This window comes from Protobothrops mucrosquamatus, unplaced genomic scaffold, assembly GCF_001527695.2.
Source record: "Protobothrops mucrosquamatus isolate PMUCROS unplaced genomic scaffold, P.Mucros_1.0 scaffold_217, whole genome shotgun sequence".
Lineage (NCBI taxonomy): Eukaryota > Metazoa > Chordata > Lepidosauria > Squamata > Viperidae > Protobothrops > Protobothrops mucrosquamatus.
Genome location: NW_015386293.1, coordinates 413063 through 434349, shown reverse-complemented (window position 1 = coordinate 434349; position 21287 = coordinate 413063). Strand labels below are relative to the sequence as shown.

General features: G+C 36.1%; 1 protein-coding gene across 1 annotated transcript in view; it reads right to left on the bottom strand.

Moving 5' to 3' along the window:
- The window catches only part of CUNHXorf58 (chromosome unknown CXorf58 homolog), a 34594-nt gene extending 13348 nt beyond the window's left edge, over positions 1-21246 (bottom strand). The window contains exons 1-5 of the mRNA XM_015827812.1: positions 21070-21246; positions 11434-11533; positions 8369-8463; positions 6954-7065; positions 5399-5530 (exon numbers count right to left, since the gene is read on the bottom strand). Coding sequence (XP_015683298.1) covers positions 5399-5530; positions 6954-7065; positions 8369-8463; positions 11434-11533; positions 21070-21134 — 504 coding nt within the window. The 5' untranslated portion in view covers positions 21135-21246. The remainder of the gene's footprint in view (positions 1-5398; positions 5531-6953; positions 7066-8368; positions 8464-11433; positions 11534-21069) is intronic.
- Between the last annotated feature and the right edge of the window lie 41 nt (positions 21247-21287).

Below are 21287 nucleotides of genomic sequence, written 5' to 3'. Positions count from 1 at the left end.
ACCACAGCCTGGGAATCCTTCCCTACTGTCCCCCTGCAGCGCTGGGCTCAGCGCTGCCTCAAATCAGAGGATTTGAACTGTGAGGGGTGGGGGGGAGGCAACTGCATTTTGCTCCTTCCGTTTTTCCCCGGGCTCTGGGGGAAAATATTCCTTGAGTAGCTCATAGAGCTACCTTAAGAACGGTCTATCACCTCCCCTCTTCGGTCCCAAGGAGCAGCGTTCAGCGCTCCCACGTTGGGCTTCACATTTTCACTTCCCAGGCCTCCAGAGCCGTTTTGGAAGTCGTGGGCACCATTTTGGTTGCCGTTTAAGGCAACGAAGTTTTTAAAAAAACTCTGGTTCCAGGGCTCCATTTCTCTTGCCGATTGGAGGCTAATTTTGGGGCTATCCCCCGGCACAGCACCTGGTGCTGCTGCCAGGGCTACCTCAGCATCGGGGAACCTTACCCTTGGTTCTGCCATTTTTCGACGGCAGAACGAGTAGCGGCCACCATTTTGTTGCCGCCAAAGGCAACGAAGAGTTAAATGGATTTTTTTTCCCGTGCCCTAGTCTGTTCATCCTTACTCCTATGGCTCAATCACCCTTTTCCTTTAGGACTTAAGTCCCTGCTTAGGACACACAGCCCTAGAGATACTAATTGCCACTCCAACTCTGACGGCCGCCATTTTGAATGCCATGTGGTCGCTTCTTTAGGCCTTATCAAGCCAGGGCCTTGTAGTCACATAGGCCTAGGTTGCATTTGAGGGGCTTTTGTTCTATATTACTTGCTACCATACAGACCACGCCAAATTGCTCAACCACCTTTTGACCCTCATCCTTTCCTTGCTAGGCCTTTCCTCAGACCCTCTGCGCCCTTCATTGGGCTGTCTGGTGCACCTTGACTGGCCACCTAAGGCCTCCGGGCGAAGCCCATAGCGGGTCCCCAACCGTGCCTTCGGCATCAGCCTCAATTGCCGTGACCAAAGCCCAGATAGATTTGATGTTCTGGTCAGGTGGTCAGGGGAGCAGTCCTCGTTACTTGCTCCAATTTCGCTTTCGCCAATCGCTTGCCTGCCAGAGCTCCACCTCAGTTTCCCTGAGACAGCTCGACCCAGGATGGAGGACTCCACTTCAACTTCCAGAATTCTGGGAGTTAGTCCACGAGTCATAAAAGAGCCAAGGTTGCCTACCCTCGGCCTAGACATTGGTATTTGAACGTAGATCTTTTTAACATTTACTTTATATTTTATTGTGTTTTACTAATCTAGGTGAAATGTTAATATATATTGCTAGTCCATGTATGATATGCCATATGGTAAATAATAAATAGTACTGACCGACTCTTGCAGCATTCCACATAGTAGGAGCCAGAAGCCCTACCTTTTGCTCCCAATTAACACTGAACGTAACTGGACTCAGAGGAAGGAAATGAATCAACACAATACCCAGCTGCCCAATCCCAGCCCTCAAAGTTGGCCCAGAAGTATAACATAAAATGACGGTATCAAAAGTTACTGAGAGTTCAAGTAGAGCGAGGATTAAATGCACTACAGTACTCATTCCTACCAGAGATCATCCAAATGCCAATATTGTTTTTGTTCAAATTTGGATCTGAATCCTGGCTGGAATGAAACCAGATAATCCATTTCATCTGGATTCTCTGAAGGTATTTTTTATAAAAGGATGTACTGTATTGATGGTATTTGACTAGGAACAAACTGGCAAGAAATGTATACAGGAACTTCTAACAAGTGTTGGAAATATAATCAAATTCCAGGTACATTTTATCACATGTGGTGGTCTTGTAAGTATGCTAAATCATACTGGATAAACATACGGTAATAATGATAAGTCAGAAAATACTCAAAATGCAAATACTAATTAAATTTAAAGCTTTTCTTTTAGGCATTATGGATAAATTGAAAGAAAAACAGTTTTGAGAACTTATTTCTTTACATGGTGACTGCTGCAAAAATTATCTATGAAAGAAAATTATCTTAGAAAGAAAAAGGGATGCCGACTGTTGAAAAATGGATTTTAAAACTATCTGAATTGGCAGAGATGGCAAAATTAATTGCATTAATTAGAAACAATTGATTAAACAAGTTTATAAGACATTGCAAGCCATTTGTGGAATTTCTCTGTGTTAAGTACAGTAACAGATTGTTGACAGAGGATTTTGAAGACTAGCTTTGTTTTTAGGTTTTTTGTTTTTTGTTAAGTGAATAGATAGTGGATCAATTTGATAGACAAACAACAAATTTCCACATCAGGGGCATATTTTTATGTAACATTGTACTTTTGGTATATATAGATGGAAAAACAGTAACTAGTTGTAGACCTATTTTGCAAGGGGGGGTAAACGTATCAGATATTTGAGATATATTTTTCAGCATTCAATCAAGATGGACATTTTATGTTGAATGTTAATGATATATTTATTTGTTGTACACAGATTTTTATTATTGTTTTTTGTTTGGTTGTTATGTTTGTAGTTTGTAGTTTTTTTATTCTGTATTTTAACTTTGTAAATAAATAAAAAAATATTTTTAAAAAAGGATTCTCACAATCACTTTCTCTATAACCTTTCCTAAGAAAGGTAGCCCAGTCCAATCCAAGCCATAGCTGCCATCTCATTCCAAGCAGCAACTAAGGCCTCAGTAGGATCATGCAGCAGACTATCAGGCACAATATCTAGCTCCCTCTGGAACCCTTCCAGATCCATCAGTTGCCAAGGTGAACCAATCAAATAGGTCCCACCTCCTTGTAGGGGGGAGCTGTGTCAAAGATTCATGGCCACCAGGGAATGATTCGATCATGACAGGAAGATCACAGAGAGTTCCTCCACTTTTAGATCACATTGCGACTGCTTGACAAAAAGACCAGATCAGCTGTATGACCACTGTCCTGTGTTGGGCCCTGGATAACTGGGGATAGGCCCATGACTGTCATGGTAGCTGTGAAATCCTGGGAATCCCACGTTAGAACCCACCTCTAGAGAATTCAGATTGAACTTTCTCAAAATAAGGCTGAGAAACTCTACTGCCAACCCAGAGATAGAATCAAGGTCAAATATGGAGATTGCTAGATAGGAAGGAGGCTGGTACAGTATTAGAATTCTTGGGCAACAACCTGCTTTCTTTTTGGGAAGCATTCCATTTAAATTATTAAAAATAACTAGACAATCCATGACCTGTTGGTCATTGTTTCGGGGATATTTCCTTCCCAAATTCCTCAGTGCCTTCCTCAATGGCAGAGCTTCTAATGTACTTCAAAAGTTCTTAAAAATTCAGAGAGATATACAGAGATGTACTTTCCTTGGAAGTAGCCCATGTTGAACTGTATAGCACACTCAAACATCAGCAGCATAAATACTGAACCATCACTTCCACATATAAAGTGGGAAGAAACACACTCTATTATAAAGACATTTTCATTTTGACAAATATTCCTCGCAACAGATCACATATTACCATTTTTTCTATAAACATTTGCATGTCTTAATATTTCTGTTTTCCTATTTATTTTCATGTTGGAATTATTCAATCCACATTCCCCATCAAACAATTCTGTTTTGGTACTTGATACATGAATTATTCCTCATTGCACCATACAATCTAAAATTTGCTGTAACCTATTCCATTTTCAGTCAGAAACAAGGTGTATTTTGTATACAAAAGTATATACATATGTGTATCACCAACCATCACATCTCTAATGTTACCACAGGTAACATTTATATATTAATCTGTGAATACATTTAGCAGCAAAGGAATCACCATTTTTTTTGTTCTCTTCATCTTTTTGTTCTCTTATTCAAACTGAATAGCTTTAAACACTCCCTTTATTCCTACTTAGGCTAAACTTTTATCATATACTATTTTTATCAGATTCAGCAAACAAATTTCTGTCACACTATATAAAATATTCCAAAATGCTACCCTAGTCATTTTATCATACACTTTCACTAAATCAAGGAATGTGCAATAAAAATATTCAGAGTCAAGAGACAGAACCGTAAATATTGACCTTCATTATTTTCATCATGGTTTTAGTCAGCTAAGTATTTCACCTAATGCTTTCTAGTAAAATAAAGGAGAAGGTGCTTCAGAGGCATGGTGCAGGTTGGGTAGGTACAGGGAATGTTACTTATATGTTACTTATATGTAAGGGTGTAGGTCTATACATATGTTGTACATAGTATGTTTAAATGTGTGTTATGTATGTGTACACTTTGAGAATAAGCAACTAAATTTCATTTTTAATGTGTGCCATTGTGCCCACAGTAAAAAATGACAATAAAGGTTATCTATCTAAGGCACAGTGCAGGTTGGCAATATTGCATGTGAATGGATTAGTTGTAAGTGTGGCACAAGTGCAGAAGGGCTGGGGGAAGGTGCATGGGTAGGAGAGAACTTACCCCTGCAATTTGTGACCTTTCTTGCTGGATTCCCCATTAATTTTCTGGGAAAGACAACAGAGAAGATTGCAAAAGGCAATCACTAATTGTGGGATGTGCAGTAACTGGGCATAAGTGTGAATGAGTTGCCAAGCAATCAGATCCCTATCATGTGACCAGAGGAATGCTGAGACAGCCTGAACTCTGAGCACCAGTTGTAACCACTATTGGAACAATAGCTGACCGAATGGCTATAGGTCAAGGACTACTTATGAGATGGGTGGACAATATGACAACCATAGGTGGTCCTTGATTTACAAACATAATAGGGACCAGTAAATTTGTCATTAAGTGGTAATGTGTCATTAACTGAGGCATTACATGATTACATCCAATTTTATGAACTTTTTTACCATGCTTATTAAGCAAATCACACAGGCATTAATCAAATCATATGGCACCTCATTTACTTTGCTTGTTGTTCCCAGCTGGGAAGGTCACAAATAGTGATCACACAAACCAAGGATGCTACAACCATCATAAATATATGCTGGTTCCAAATACTTGCATTCTGATCATGTGGCCAGAGGGAAACTGCGTTAGTCATAAGTGCGAGGACTGGTCATAAGTTACTTTTTTAGTATTGTAACTTTGAATGGTTGCTAAACAAATGGTCCTAAGTCAAGGGTTATCTCTATTTTCAAATCCCTAAAGAGTTGTCAAACAGAGTATCAGGACCTGTTTCTTATGGTTTCGTCCCAGAATGTAAGATACGAAATGATAATTTTAAGTTATAGGAAGTAGATTTTGATTTAATATTAGGAAAAACAGCAAGAGCAGTTTAACAGTGGAACCATTTATTGCAAATGTTACAGGTCCTTTTAATAGAGCCAATTAAGAACTATGTATTGAAAATGCTTTTAATTTGGATCCTAAGGGGATTGGACTTGACTGAATGGAACTTTAGTATTTTTTAAATTATATAATCCCATGTGATAGATAAATCTTAGCACTGCTTACTTGCATGTAATCTCTTATTGTAGCAATATCTATTTCATCTGTTATTCCGTGCTTTTTATTCTGAAGTTCATCTTGAAGAATCTGATTATAATACGTCCGATATCCCATTAATTTGCAAGCATCAACAGCTGCCTAAAAATATTAGAAAATATAAAGTAAATAACTGATAATAAATCACTAAGAATGAGTTCAGATGCTTAATGGAAAATATTCTTATTCCTACAATAAAAGAGCATTTCCTCTTCCCTCACAAATCTACCCCAACATCTAATTTAGCACATCATGGGGAGCCAATATATTGAAAGCTTGATAACTCAATGTTCTCTCCCATACCATTTTTTGGGGGGTGGGAGGGAGGGACAGAACTGGGTAAGATATGGTGACCATTTAAATTCTGCCCATTTAAATTCCCATTTATCTGTTTGTGAAAACCTTTCTTTTTATTATTTTCAAACTATGGAATGAAATCCTTTGGAAATTATATTCAACTTGGATTTCTCTGCCTTCAGAAGAGCAACCAAGACACAGCATATTTTTTTACTATATTTCATCATATTTTAACTGTTTGTTCTCTATATTTCATTATTTTAAGTATTATTGATACTAAGCAATATTTTTACTATGATTATTGAATAGGAAAGCAGGATATAAATCAATTAAGTACAGTTTGAGGAATAAATAAATGATTTTTGTTTTACTATCAAGGTTTACATTTCTGAAGTAGTTATTTACCAAGCAATGTCTTGGTACTGCTGCTATAGTTGGATCTCCATATTCATGTATTTTTGTGGTGGCAGTGGTGAAATTTATTACACTAATCTTTTACATCAGTGTTTCTCAACCTTGGTAACTTGAAGATGTGTGGACTTCAACTCCCAGAATTCCCTAGCCACACATCTTCAAGTTGCCAAGGTTGAGAAACACTGTTTTACATACAGGCCTGAAGTCATGCTTGTGCTGCCATTTCCTCCTCCTCCACTCTTGGCTTCCTCTTGCCAGTGCCAGGTGGAGGACTTGTTGAGCTGCTTATGCTCAGGTGGCTGGTAAAGTTGTCACCAAAATGGTTGCTAGAGGAGGTGGTGAACACTCTCTTCCTCTCTCTCCCAGACTGGATGAATGTATTTTCTTTTTGGGACTTCAAGCCACATGATTTTGGGTTGTAGGTCACATCTAAAGTGTATAGACACACATAAAAACATCTGGGGATATTTGAGCAAGAGTACAGATTTTTGTGGAATTTCACATATTTTTCAGGAAACATTGACCTTTAACCCTTGAGAATTCAGAGATACAACTGTATTCCTAAAATAACTGTTTCTTTAAAAAACTGAATTCTTTCACCCACAAGAACTACCCGTTAAAGAGTTTTAACAGATATATTAAAAAGTAAAGGCATCCTCAAATCATATTTGATTAAATATTAAATAATGCTTAAATTTTCATGTCATGACAAATATGTTACATGTCTACTCCAGCTGAAGTAACATATGATAGATATTAAACAAGCAAAAAAGTTTGGATAAATAGAAAATTATCAAAAACAACAGTAGATTACCTTACTTTCTGATGTTATTACTCTTTTCCCACTGATATATTGATTGGTTTTGGTTCTTGATTTACAAAATATTTTAAATATAATAAAAGGGGGGAAATCAGATCCAGCAAATCTGAAGGGAGGAAATATCAAAACTGAGTAACTATGCAATAGTGATAAATAGGGTGTAGGATGAGGGTGAAGATTTGTTCTCTGAGCTTGTGGGTTGGTTTCTGAACATTTTGTTACCAGCCTAGGTAACATCTTCAGCGGAGTTTAGGAGATGTCAGTGTCAATGTTCTATTTATAAGGAATTCTCACTGATGACTGACACCTGACCCATCACAAGACCCTCACTTGACACACCCATACCTGAAGCCCTTATAAACAGAAGAACACTGACACTGTCATCCCCTAAACTCCACAGAAGATATTACCTAGGCTGGTAATGAAACATTCAGAGAACAAGCTTGGAGAACACTCTTCACCCTCATTGAGTAACTATTTTTATGGAAAATTTATTTTTTATGTTCTGCCTTAAAAGTCATAACTCATTTAAGTATTTCCTATTCAAGTAATATGATTAATAATTATTTTAAACATTTTTATGTGGCTGTAAATTAAGGCACCAAAAGAACCACATTTCTGATCTAAGCACAACGTAGAAATATATTACTTAAAATAAATGAGTCTACTTTCTTTATGATAATCTGAGTCAGCATAGGTACTTTGTGCAAAAAATCCTTTTGGTAATTGACTGTATTGCAGTAAATATTTTCCTGTTGAGAACTAATTTATATTTGTCCACATCCAATTCCTAAGAATTTAGTGAGTGTCTTCCCTTTCTGAATTACAAGTATATAGAAAATTCTGAAACATTAGATTATCTCTCAGCTATCATAATAAAAACCAATTCTGAATATACAGTATAACTCTTGCTTCATCTTTCTTGTGATCAGTTTAATCAGATCAACATATGTATGTGTTAAAGGCTATACACAGAAGTATATTTTTAGGAAACACAATCTAATGCCCATGTTCACAAAAATTACTAAATAGAATCTATATATTTCAGACTTTCTGTTTGTAAATCTGAATACGCTCCTGTGGCATAAATAAATACTTTTGAAAACCTTAAAGAACAAGGTATTAATCTCTTTTCTTCACATTTCGTATCTTGCTATTTGTCTGGTTTCTACAATAATCTGATCCATGTACTATGTTTGAACAATATGGTAAACAAAATCACAGTTGGCTTGATAGTGTAGAATATAGTGGCTGTCTCCCTAATACTGTTTGATTCTGCTGCCTATAAAATATAAATGATGCTTAAAATGCACTGATTCCAGGGGACTTCTTTGCATACAAAAACACTGTCATATTGACAAAAGTAATCTCATACAGAGAACTAAGGAAAATAAAATTACTAATGTTACCTGAATCGGACTTTATATTGAATAGTAGGTTCTTTAAGAAGTTCAGCTTCCAAAGGACTCACTCTTTTTAAAATGTCATAGCTAATACAATATTCCTGAAAGAAATACAGTATTTACCCAATAGATTTGTAACATTCTATTTACAGAAATGTTATGATCACTGTGTACACAAATTGAGGTTAATAAGAGAAACAGAGAGGCAACAGTATGCTTAAAATAGCCCAACATTTAGAAACTGAAATATTTGGAAAAATATTTGAACAAGCAAATAGCTCAATGAGTAGGAGTGCATACTCAGTATTTATGCAGTTTTGAATATCACTGGGATGAGGATGTGGGAAAGAGAGTGATATGGAAAATCCTGAAAGAAATCATATTATATCACTGTTTGGAGGCATACTGAATAACATGATCCATACTACAATTTACAGCCCTAGTTTTCAAATTTTTCACTCAGAAAAAGAATATCTGCTTTTCAGTATATTTTAATTAGAATATTGAGGTATTTATTAGCACTAGATTGAAGACTACCAAAACATCCCATCTTTAGGCAAAATAACAGTAATTGAAATATGATAAGATAATGCTGTTCAACTCTAAAAATAAATTTTGCAATATATTTGTAATAATTACAAATGTAAGGCAGAGATAGGTGGCCAAGGCTGCATTATTTTCAGTGGAACAAAAAGCATGAGACGATGCAAAAAACCTAAATATATTACATATATAAGAAAGACTGAGGCTTTAAAAAAACTTGGGGATATTTTATTTTTTATACTATGTAAAAATTAATTTAGAATATGTACTATAATTTAAATACTTCCTGTTGCAATTGTTGGGAAATGGAATAATTGGTTTCTTACTGCCAATAAATGATTGGTGAAGATAAATCATTACTTTCCCGTTACTAATGGCAGAAACCCTCACAAAATTTGTAGATGGTTGCTGGAAGGAAAGATAAAACTGTGTTAAAGGGAGTCAAGCTATTCTCCAAAGCTCCTAAAGGCAGGACAAGAAGCAATGGAAGGAAACTAATCAAAGAGAGAAGCAACCTAGAACTAAGGAGAAATTTCCTGACAGTTAGAACAATTAATCAGTGGAACAACCTGCCTCCAGAAGCTGTGAATGCTCCAACACTGGAAGTTTTTAAGAAGAGACTGGACAACCATTTGTCTGAAATGGTATAGGCTTTCCTGCCTGAGCAGGGGGTTGGACTTGAAAGTCCCTTCCAACTCCAAAGTCCCTTCCAACTCTATTATTATTGTTGTTGTTTTTGTCAATGTCATTATCATCATCATCATTATTATATGCAGGGGAATGCAACTGATGTCACTATCAAGCCATAAAGCCTAGCCAATATACTGAATATGTATATATAGGTTGCAGGTCTATATCCCTGGGGAGCATATGATGTTGAAAAGGTGCAATACTGCACTAAGCTGTATTTTGAATGGTGACAGTTAAAGCTCAGATATGGATCCGTTTTAATTATTAAACTAAATTAATCCTTTCCTTTTGCTTGTTGTCTCTGAATCTGCAATGCAAATGTTATTCTGTATCTGTGAAATCTGTTGAGCTATTAATTTAGTTCAAATATGTTTTCTGTCAGCTTTTTAGGAGGTTTTTTTTTTAAAAAAAAATTCCCATCCCAGAATGTCATGTTCTTTATGTATCTGAAGCTATTGCTTTTACATGTATTTTAAATGGAGAAATTTGGGGGGGAAATCTATTTTATTCTTATATCTTTACAGTAAAAGTGCTAATGTTTTTAAAAGACAAAACTAAAGCTGAATATTCAATAAGAAAATCAAATATTTTATTTCTTACCAAAATAAGATAGATACATAATACATTTACCTCAGTATAGCATTGTGCTAAATACTGGGTTTTGCCATACTTCTCCTAGAGCGGGGGTGTCAAACTGGCAGCCTGTGGGCCGGATGCATCACGTGCAGGCCATGCCCACCCTGGCTCCGCAAAGGCAAAAAACGTCACAATACGTCACGTGACACAATCGAGTTTGACACCCATGTTCTAGGGAATCAGAATGAATCTTTAGAATTCTAGAGACAATTTAATCTAAGTTTATCTAGGTTTAATGCTGATTGGAACCCTTTGATGACTTTTTGTGTGAAACTAAAAAAAAATGAAATTATAATAAGAGAGGTTAATTTACATTTAACTTAAAACTGCTATAAAAGAAAATTGGAAGTCATTTTTTATTTCTTTTTTGCATTTTTTTCTGTTCTTTTCTTTTTTTTCTTTTTCTTCCTCCTTGGTTCTTATTAATTTTATCTTTCATTTTAAATTTATATTTTTACACACAGACACACCCACCCACACCCACACCGAAACCTTCAGAATTTTTAATTTTCCAGACAGCATTGAATTCTGTAGTCTGTAACCTAAAGGGAAGATTCAGATTTTCATGTGATTGGGAACCTTCAACAGAATCAGGAAAAATGGTAAAATAGTTGGATGGCACAAAAAATGAATCTGAAAAAAAACCATGGCATCTAGCTGAGAAATAAGAGTGTTGAGGTAAACCTTATTTAGACATCAGGCACCATTTGTCAAAACGAATTTTTATCTGACCGGATGAGTAATTGTGATAGAGTCTGAATATGTTTTTGAGAGTTCTGACTTTAGAATACCAGCTTTGAACACATGTGCTGGAACAATGCTATTTCATTCAATCCCTCAACAAGTGTGGATCTCTGCTTCAGTAACTCACTGAATTTGTCCTTGGATGCTGTTTTTGCTTCATGTTTTATGATTGTTTGGAAACTTTTGCCTGATATCTGACCTGGATTTCAATTTAGTTGTTCAACAGCCTCTTGACATAGCTTGCCACTGATGGTAGTTATGCTGTTTCTGCAACTTTAATATTACAAAGCAAGACAGAATCTTTTATATATCAGAAATTTTTACATTATGTGAACAGAACCAATATGTCTACAGATAGGAGAACTATCTTAAAACAGGGCGTGTGGAAAGAAAAAGAAGTTAAGGGGTAAAACCATAATGATACATTTAGCCAGACATTACTGTGTACATGACCATACCGCTGCACGAATTGTGTGTTTCAGAAGTTTAAATAGTCTTTTTGTCATGTGCATCCACCACCTCTTCTGAATTTTTACAGCTGCTTGCTCTCTTTTAACCCTGGTGGAAAAAAGCAAATGTTACCAGCTTTGCGTATCACTGTACGATATTTAAACTTTAAAATATTGGGGAAATTATTTGAACAGACAACTCAGAAAAGTCAGATATTTCTAGACTGAAATTATTAGTAATAGGTCAGACATTCCTATGTTCATTATTCATAATCCTTAAATGAGATACCTTTAAGAGGTGTGTATCCCAACTTCAATAATATTCAGAACAAATCCAGAATGAGGTCAAATGAGTGAGGTGAAATGGAATGCCCTAAGATCTTGCACCAGTCTCAGATAGTATGTAAGGTCTTGCCTCAGCTAGTCCTCCCAAGAAAGCAGAACTCTTGAGACAGGCATCATCTCAAAAGGAACTTTTATTGAGAGACAGTGACAGCAAGAAAGCAAAGCAAGATCTAGTATTTTCCCATGTGAAACATTACATTAAAGCATCCCTTACAGACCCCACCCCAATGGCCAAAAGTCCGATTTGATTTTATCCAATCCTCAGATGCAAAGTTGTTATGGGAACCAAATTGATAAGCACAGTTTCCAGGCACCATTCTCGGGTTTGGTTTCCTCTCAGCCTCTTGATCTCCTTCCCTCGGTGCAAAGCTAAGACAAATGGCCCAGGGCACATTCCTTCTTCCATTTATACCCCATACCAGGCTCCCCCTCCCAGCAGAATAGCAGAGCATCTTCCTCCCCCCTCCCAACATAGCGGCAAACCCAAACATAGAAAAAAAAGGCATATAATAAATGAGGGTCTGACATGGTGCCCCCCTAAAAAAATGAAAGATCCACCTGCAGGAGAAAGAAAATAAGAAAATGGGAAAAGAAAAATAGGTAGCTGGCAGGGTTTATCAGGATAGCGTTCATAGAAGCATTTAAGTAGTCTTGGGCCCTAACATGCTTTTCATGAACCCATTCATTTTGGGAAACTAGCAAATCTTTCCAGGCTACCAAATATTGGACAGCCCCATGGTGCCTACATTGAGTCAAAGATTTCTTTAATCACAAAGTATTGTTCACCTTCCACTATAATGGGCTGTGGTGTAGGAGGTGCTTTTGGCCTTAAAGGTGAGGTTATTTCAGGTTTCAGTAAGCTACAATGAAATATGGGGTGAATCTATCTTAAAGTCTTGGGGAGTTACAGTTCCACAGTAACTGGATTTATGATGCGCTTGATTGGAAAGGGACCTATGAATTTGGGTCCTAACTTCTTGGAAGTCATATATATATGGGGACTAAAAGTGTTTTTAAGTCCTTTTTCTTAAAAAAAAAAGACTTGAAAAGTTTACAATATAGGTTTTGGGGCTCCCACAGAGAGGGTCTCCTCAGGGTGCCGTCAACCAGACAGTGTCGGTTGGTGACCCCCAGGGGGAGAGCCTTCTCTGTTGGAGCCCCCACCCTCTGGAACGAACTACCCCCAGAGATCCGGGTGATTCCGGATCTCCCCTCCTTCCACCGCGCCCTCAAGACATGGCTATTTCAGCTGGCAGGACTGGCCTAAGGGGTATTTTAAATTTGGTTTTTAAATAACTTTTAAAAAAAGGAAGAAAAGGCCCATATTAATATTTCTTTTTAACTACATTTTTAAATTTTGTATATTGTATTGATTGTTTTGTTTTTAAATTGGCTGTAAGCCGCCCTGAGTCCACCAGGAGAAGGGCGGGGTATAAATGTAATAAATAATAATAATAATAATAATAATAATAATAATATTGAAAAAAGCAAAAATAGGATATGGATTAAATATGGAAATTGAATGCAAATGCAATTAACATATGCTTTGGTTAGAAAAGATATTTTAAACTGATATTATTGACATTATTAGAAAAATGTAACAAATGTTGATATGCAATTGTATATTTATTAACAATAACAATAACAATTGTATTTGCTTAGTGCGAAAAAATGGTTATTATCAGAAGAAGAGAGGATGTACTGGAGGGTGTAATATTGGACTTAGTCTGAAGAAGCTTATATGCACCACAGAATTACTAATGGACTCAGTCATTGCGTTGCCTATTGGACACTTGTTTGTAAAAATAGAAAATTAATAAAACATTTATATATAAAAAAGAAATCTCTCTCCAGGATGTCGAAGGGCTCGCTACAGGCTGCAAAAGACCAGGCATTTTCCCTTGCCTTCATTTCGCTGCAGCACAAATAGGGCAGGTGGCCACATAACTTTCAATGTCTTTTTTCAATGATGGCCACCAGAATTGCCTTTTTATCAGTGTAGGGTCTTCACAAATCCGAAGTGTCCCGTGAGTTTTAAATCATGGGAAACTTGCATAGTTTTTAATCTTTGCATGGCAGGGACATAGAGTTTTCCTCTCACCCATGCTAGTCCATCCTGCATAAAGCAGAGATTTTTATGCTTTGAAAACCACTCTTCTTTCTCTAAAGCTTGTTTGAACACAATTGAGGCAGCAATATCCAGTGATATGGGGCTTCTCTTCTGTGATCTTGTGACCACTGGGACCGCTAGTTGCTGTGCTGGCAATAAAGGCTTCACTACATCAGCTTGGGAGCTGTTATACTGTGGCATCCTGGACAGGGTGTCAGCTAAGAAATTGTCCCCCCTCGGCAAGTAGTGTAGAGTGAAATTGAATCGGTGGAAGTGTTAGGCCCACCATGCTTGTTTAGGTGACAGCTTCCTGGGCATTCTGAGAGCTTCTAGGTTTTTATAGTCAGCCCATACTTGGAAGGGGATTTTGCTTCCTTCCAAATAGTGCCTCCAGGTAAGGAGGGCCCAGCACACTGCATAAGCTTCCTTCTCCCAAATCCTCACTGCTGTCAATACATGCAGTGTTAGGTATACACTTCGTTTATCAATTTTTTCTGGTACTATACCTAATAAGAAAAGTTCAGGTTTAAAATCTTTATGTTTCTCTAACATTTTTTCTAACCAAATGTGTATTTTAATCCAAAATTTTCTTGCTTTACTGCAAGTCCACCACAGATGGTAATATGTGCCTGTTTATTTTGTTACATTTCCAACATTTACTAGACATGTTTATGAACATTTTTGCTAATCTAACCAGTGGTAAGTGTCATCTATAAAACATTTTATATAAGTTCTTTTTATAAGAAGTTGCCATTGTTAATTTATAATTACTTTCCCACAGATTTTGCCATTTCTCTAATTCTATATTACATCCAAAGTTTTTTACCCATTGTGTCATTGTTTCTTTCACATGTTCATCTTCCATTTTCAAATTTAATAAAAAAAATATATAATTTCTTGATCAGTTTTTCATCAGAGGTCAGCAATATTTGATCAAACATTGTCTGCTCTTTATAAAAACTATACATTTTAAGATCTCTATCATATCTAGATTGCAATTGCATTTGAAGCTACCATGATACTTCAATGCCCTGGTGTTCAAGCTCTTGTTTAGATTTTAAATTCCTTTCAATATCCAAAATGTCCTTATATGTCCAGATTTTCTCAAATTTCAATAAATTAGGGTGAACGAACGCTTCCATTGTTGACAGCCATCCTGGGATTTTCCGGTATATTTTGGCTTTTATCTTTTCCCACACAAGAAGTAGTGAGTTTCTAACATAGTGATTTTGAAAGTATCTATGAACTTTATTCTTCATACGATAAGAATGCATGCCATCCAAGTTGCAAATCATGTCCTTCTAAGTACACTGGAAGTTTTTAAGAAGAGACTGGACAGCCATTTGTCTGAAATGGTATAGGGTTTCCTGCCTGAGCAGGGGGTTGGACTAGATGACCTCCAAGGTCCCTTCCAACTTTATTATTACTATTACTATTACTATTACTATTACTATTATTATTATTATTATTATTATTATTATTATTATTATTATTATTATTATTATTATTATTATTATTATTATTATTATTATTATTATTATTATTATTACAACAGTCTTTTATTTCTAAGGCTTATCCATTGTTTTAGCCATGTTAAGACACATGCTTGATAATATAAAACCTAGTCTGGTAATCCAAATTCTCTATTTTCTTTAGATTCTTGTAACATTTTCAGTTTAATTCTAGTTTTTCTTCCTTGCCAAATAAATTTCAAGATCAGTGTATTCAAATCATCAAAAAACTCCTTCTCTATTTTTATAGGCAAGAACATGTTTGGAAAAAGAAAAGAAGTTTTGGTAAAATATTCATTTTCACTGTAGCTATTCTTCCTAACACTGATAGTTGTACATTTTTCCATTTTCCAAATCTAGTTTTATTTGATTAAGTAATTATCTTCTTTTATTGTTGCAATCTTGCTGTTAAATATATTCTCAAATATTTAACTTTTCTAACTATTTGGAAGTCCATTTTTTCTGACAATTGTCTTTTTTGATTAGATGTGAGGTTTTTAATTATAACTTTAGTTTTTTCTCTATTTATCTTCAATCCTGCTACTTCTTCAAATTCCTCTATCTTTTTCAATAATTTCGAGGTTGTCTCCAGCAGTTCTTCTAGGATAAATACCAAATCGTCTGCAAATACTTGTAATTTATAGCTTTCATTTTTTATCTTGATTCCTTTGATTTCTGAATTTTGTCTGATGTTTCTATTCAAAGCTTCCAAAGTCAATATAAATAACAATGGGGATAAAGGGCATCTTTGTCTTGTGCCTTTCTTTATATTAATATTCTCTGTACATTCTTCATTTACTATTGCTTTTGCTGTTTGTTTCTGATATATTAATTACATTAATAAACTTTTTTCCAAACTCCATACACTTTAGTTGTTGTATTATAAATTGCCAGTTTACATTGTTAAAAGGTTTTTGAGCATCTAGAAAAATTAGTGCCATTTGTTTTCCTGGGTGCATTTCATAATATTCCAACGTATCCAAAATGATCCTTAGGTTATGTTTTGTCTTTTTGGTAGAAATCCATTTTGATCTGGATGGATAAATTCCATCAAAATTCTTTTCAGTCCTTGTTATTACTGAAACAAAAATTTTGTAATCCACATTCAGTAATTATATTGGTCTATATAGTTTTTTATCTGTGTCAAGTCACAGTCCTCTTTTGATATTAAAATGAAGTTTGCTTCTATCCATGTATTTGGTATTTTAGCTTTTAATAGTACTTCATTACAAACTTCCTTCATTGGAAAGCTTAATGTGTCTTGTAAGCATTTATAGAACTCTGTGGGTAGCCCATCTGGACCTGGAGTTTTATGATTTTTTTTTGTCCTTTTATAACTTCCATCAGTTCCGTCATTGTTATTTTTTCATTTAACAAGTTTTTAGAGGTTTCTGGATTTTTTGGTAGGTTGGCTTTTTACATGTATTGTACTGTTTTTTTCAAAGAAATTTTTTCTATCTCATATAATTTTTCATAAAATTCTTTAACTATTTTTTATTGCATCATTTTGAAATCCCTTCTCATCTTGCAGTTTATTTATCAAGTTTTTCCTCTCTTTCTTTTTTTAGTTTATTTGAGTTTTGATTTGCCCTTTTGATTTGTTGAACCAGTTCTCCTGACTCTATTAGGTTTAATTTGTGTTTTATCTCTATTTGTCTTTTCAGAGTTTTCTTTTGGGGATCTTTTTGTAGTTCTAACTCCAATTTCTTAAACTCTTCCCTTAGCATGGTATATTGTTGTTTTTTCTCTTTGTTCTTTTTTGCCATATAGCTTATAACTAATTTTCTAAAGCAGTGGTTCCCAACCTTTTCTATACCCCGCACCCCTAGAATGCTTCTGATATATTCTCGCACCCCTTACAAAGGTTAGAAATAACGGCAATGAATTATGCATATACACTATAATTTTGAAAACCCAAGTTTTCGCACACCCTGAAATATCGTCTCGCACCCCTGGTTAGGAACCCCTGCTCTAAAGTATGCTTTGGCTGTGTCCCATATGTTCTGGAGTGAGGTTTCTTCTTTTTTATTTTCTTTAAAGAAAAAATTCATTTTCTTTTCTGCTATTTCTATAAATTCTTTATCTTTTATTGGTGATTGATTCAGTGTCCTCCGTAATTTCTTCTTTGCTCCTCTCCAGATCATTTTTATCAGATTATGGTCAGCCCAAATATTGGGTTCTATCTCAATGTCTTGTATATTGGTTCTTAGTTCAGGGGACATGCATATCTTATCAATTCTGGACCATGATTTATGTCTGTTCAAGTAAAATGTATATTGAGTCTTTTTAAAGTTCATTTCTCTCCAAACTTCCTGTACACGTATTTCTTCTGTCATTTGAAAAAAAGCTTTGGGGAGTCTCTTTCTTCCTCCCCCCCCCTTATTTTGCTACTTTTGTAATCTAATTTTCATCCACGATTGCGTTGAAATCTCCTACTAGACAAATATTTTGATATTCCATTTCCAATATTTTCCTGTGTAGTTTTTGATAAAATTCTTGTTTATTGTTTGGTGCATATATTACTATCATCAATATCTTTTTTTGATTTATCATTGTTTCCGCCATTAAGATTCTTCCTTCTTCATAGTCATATTGGGAAACGTAGTTGCTTACATAGCTTTTTATTTAACTTTGTACTGGGAAATTGTTGCTTGTATCCAGACTTGGTTTATTGTCATGGTTCTGACAGACAGAGATGAATAAAGCAGATCTCTGAGGCTTGCAAATTCCTCAAAGAACATGTTTATTAGTTACAAAGTATCAGCATCGTCAAGAGTGAAACCAAGTCTGGATACACAAGCAACAATTTCCCAATACAAAATTAAATGTCCCACCCATAAAAGCTATGTAAGCAATTGCGTTCTCCAATATGATTATTTGGCGGGCTTTTTATGCAACGCCCAGTCTAGTCTCAGGAGCAGCCGATGGGGACAAAAGATTATTTTGACTAACGAAGCACCTGGGCAACCCCCCTCCCTCCGTTCTATGTGGCAACCTAGAATGAGAAGGAAAATGGCTGCAGCCATGCTCATTTGTAGAGCTGACATTCTCTTGCTTTAAAAGTAGAGTCCAATCTGTATCTTCTGGAATTCCAATTGATTAGGATCCCCTCCGGAACCAGCCATCTAAAAGTTACTCCTTTTTCATTTAGTTTTGTGGTCACTATCCCGATTTCTGATTTTTTTTACCATATTAAGCATGGCATTTCATTTTTATCACCATCACCATCATCATCATCATCATCAAAATAGTATTATTTGGAATTTTAGGCTTCATTATTAGCATTTTAAAAAGTGATGTTAGCATTTTAACCTGGCAGTCTGGGCCTCTTTTCTAACTTCAGGAAAATATATTTTTGTTTGTTAGCCAAGGCCATTTCTACTGATATGGGAGAACTTGTCTTTTCAGCACTTTAAGCAATAAAGAGTATATTATGACTCGTTGCACAGTCAGACTGGTTTTGGAATTTATATCCACCTACTGAGTCCTTGCCAAGGACATGCAATAGGGTGGTGTTAATATTATTATTATGCTTGGTCACATAGTCAGCCAGATGTTTAGACTGGATTTGTCATTTTTATCAACTTACTTAGCTCTTCCCAAGGACTTAGGATAGGCAGATATTAATGTTTCACTGTATTGAAGATATTATGGCAGAATATATGTTCCGAGTAAAGCTGCATTTTGCAATTGACTGAAGGTGATTTTGTCAATGCCGATGGTGTTAGAGTGGTGCACCAATTGTTTTGGGATTGCATTCAAGGCACCTAATAGTATTATATGGTTAATCACATAGTCAGCCAGATGTTCAGACTAATTTGGCATTTTTATCCACCTATCGAGTCCTTCCCAAGGACCTGGGACAGGCAGATGCTGACGTTTGATGGTATTGTCGCAAGATGTAAGCTACCCTGAGTAAAGCTGTCTTTTGCAATTGACTGATGGTAAATTTATTAATGCCAATGGTGTTCAAGTGGTGCTCCAGTTGTTTTGGGACTGTAACCTATTACTATTGGTACTACCTTTGCTTTCTTTTCAAATATCATTTTCTTGTTGGGTTTGATCTGTAATAACAGATCATTATTTCTTTGTTTTCTATCTCTGTATATTTGCAATGGGCAAATACCTTTTCTTCCAGCATTTCTACAGTTGCTAGCCCTGGTTATTCAGCCAACAGTCCTGAGTCATATAGCCCATTTTTCACCAGATGTCCAAGAACTCCAACACCTAGTGTGGTCTTTATTGACTGGGCAATGATTGAGCCAGTATGGGTTTCTGTAATTTACATCTCACCATAATTTTTATGAGATAGACACTCTTTGTCTGACTCCTCTGATGAGATCTGTCCAGTATTGTTGAACCCCTGAATGGAGACTGAATGGAGCAGAACAGTATTCTGAAAGTCCTTGAATACACTTAACAGAACAACAGAGTTGGAAGGGACCTTGGTGTTCTAACTCCCTGCTCAGGCAGAATACAATTTCAGAGAAATGGTTATCCACTCTCTTCTTAAAAACCCCCAATTTGGAACACCCACAACTTCCGGAGCCAAGTCATTTCACTGATTAATTGTTCTGTCAGGAAATTTCTCCTTAGTTCTAAGTTGCTTCTTTTCTTGATTAGTTTCCATCCACTGCTTATCCTGCTTTCAGGTGCTTTAGAGAATACCGTAAGTTGATTCCCTCTTCTTTGTGGCAGTCCCTTGCAAGTTTTAAGAATGATACAAACTCAAATGGGAAAAAATAATGTAACCCATAAATGTGCCACTTGTGGAATGTTATGTAGAATCAGTCTTTTCTACTGTTTAAATTTTTCACTAAGATGTTTAAAGGCCTGGAGACTAAAACATATGAAGTACGGTTGCAGGATTTGGGTTTGGCTAGTCTAGAGAAAAGGACTAGGGGGGGACCTGATAGCAGTATTCCAGTATTTGAGAGGTTCCCACAAAGAGGAGGGGGTCAACTTATTTTCCAAAGCACCAGAGGGCAGAACAATAAACAATGGGTGGAAACTAATCAAGGAGAGAAGCAACCTGGAATTAAGAAGAAACTTCCTAACAATTAACCAGTGGAACAGCTTGCCATCAGAAGTTGTGGGTGCTTCATCACTGAAGGTTTTTAAAAAGAGACTGGACAGTCACTTGTTGGAAATGTTATAGGGTCTCCTGCTTGAGCAGGAGGCTGGACTAGAAGATCTCCAAGGTCCCTTCCAGCTCTATTCTGATTGATTGATCAGTGTATTTTATTGTTTCACTTGCTTTCTGACGTATTATATATAACAAATTTGTTTCTGTACTTTCTATACCCTATAAAAATACTTGATCTTCCCCTTAATAAATGTTTTTTGCTTTGCCTGATTACTTGGTGATTCGTATTTTCAAGTGGGCAAAGAAGTCTCTTTGTGTGTCTCTCAAATTCAGGCGTCAACTTCTTATCAGTTCCGCGCCACAATCGGGGTCCCTGAATTTAGAGGCAACAAAGTAAGTTCAATTTCCCTGCTGGAAAGAGACAATTGTTTTTTATTTGTAGGCAAGTGTGCTAGATCGAACATATAGCTTATATGATTTTGTGAACTACAAAGGGAACAAGTTGTCGTTCACAACAGATTTCAAAACCTGGTTATGCTATCCCTATCTCATATTAGAGTCGAACTCCTGGAATAACAGGGAGGGAGATTTACCTCTGATTTTCCTTTTCCTTTTCCTTTAGGACGGAAGGCGATAAGGGCGTATCGTTCCACATCATACCTCACTTTCGCTCGAAGACCCGTTTTCTCAGCGTCTTCAGTCCAACCGCTTTTAGCGGTTGCCTAGATACTAGACGCTCTACACAACAGAAAGCAGGACAGGCAAAACCCGCCTTCGAGTAGTGTTCCCCCCCCCTTAAAGTGGCACGTAA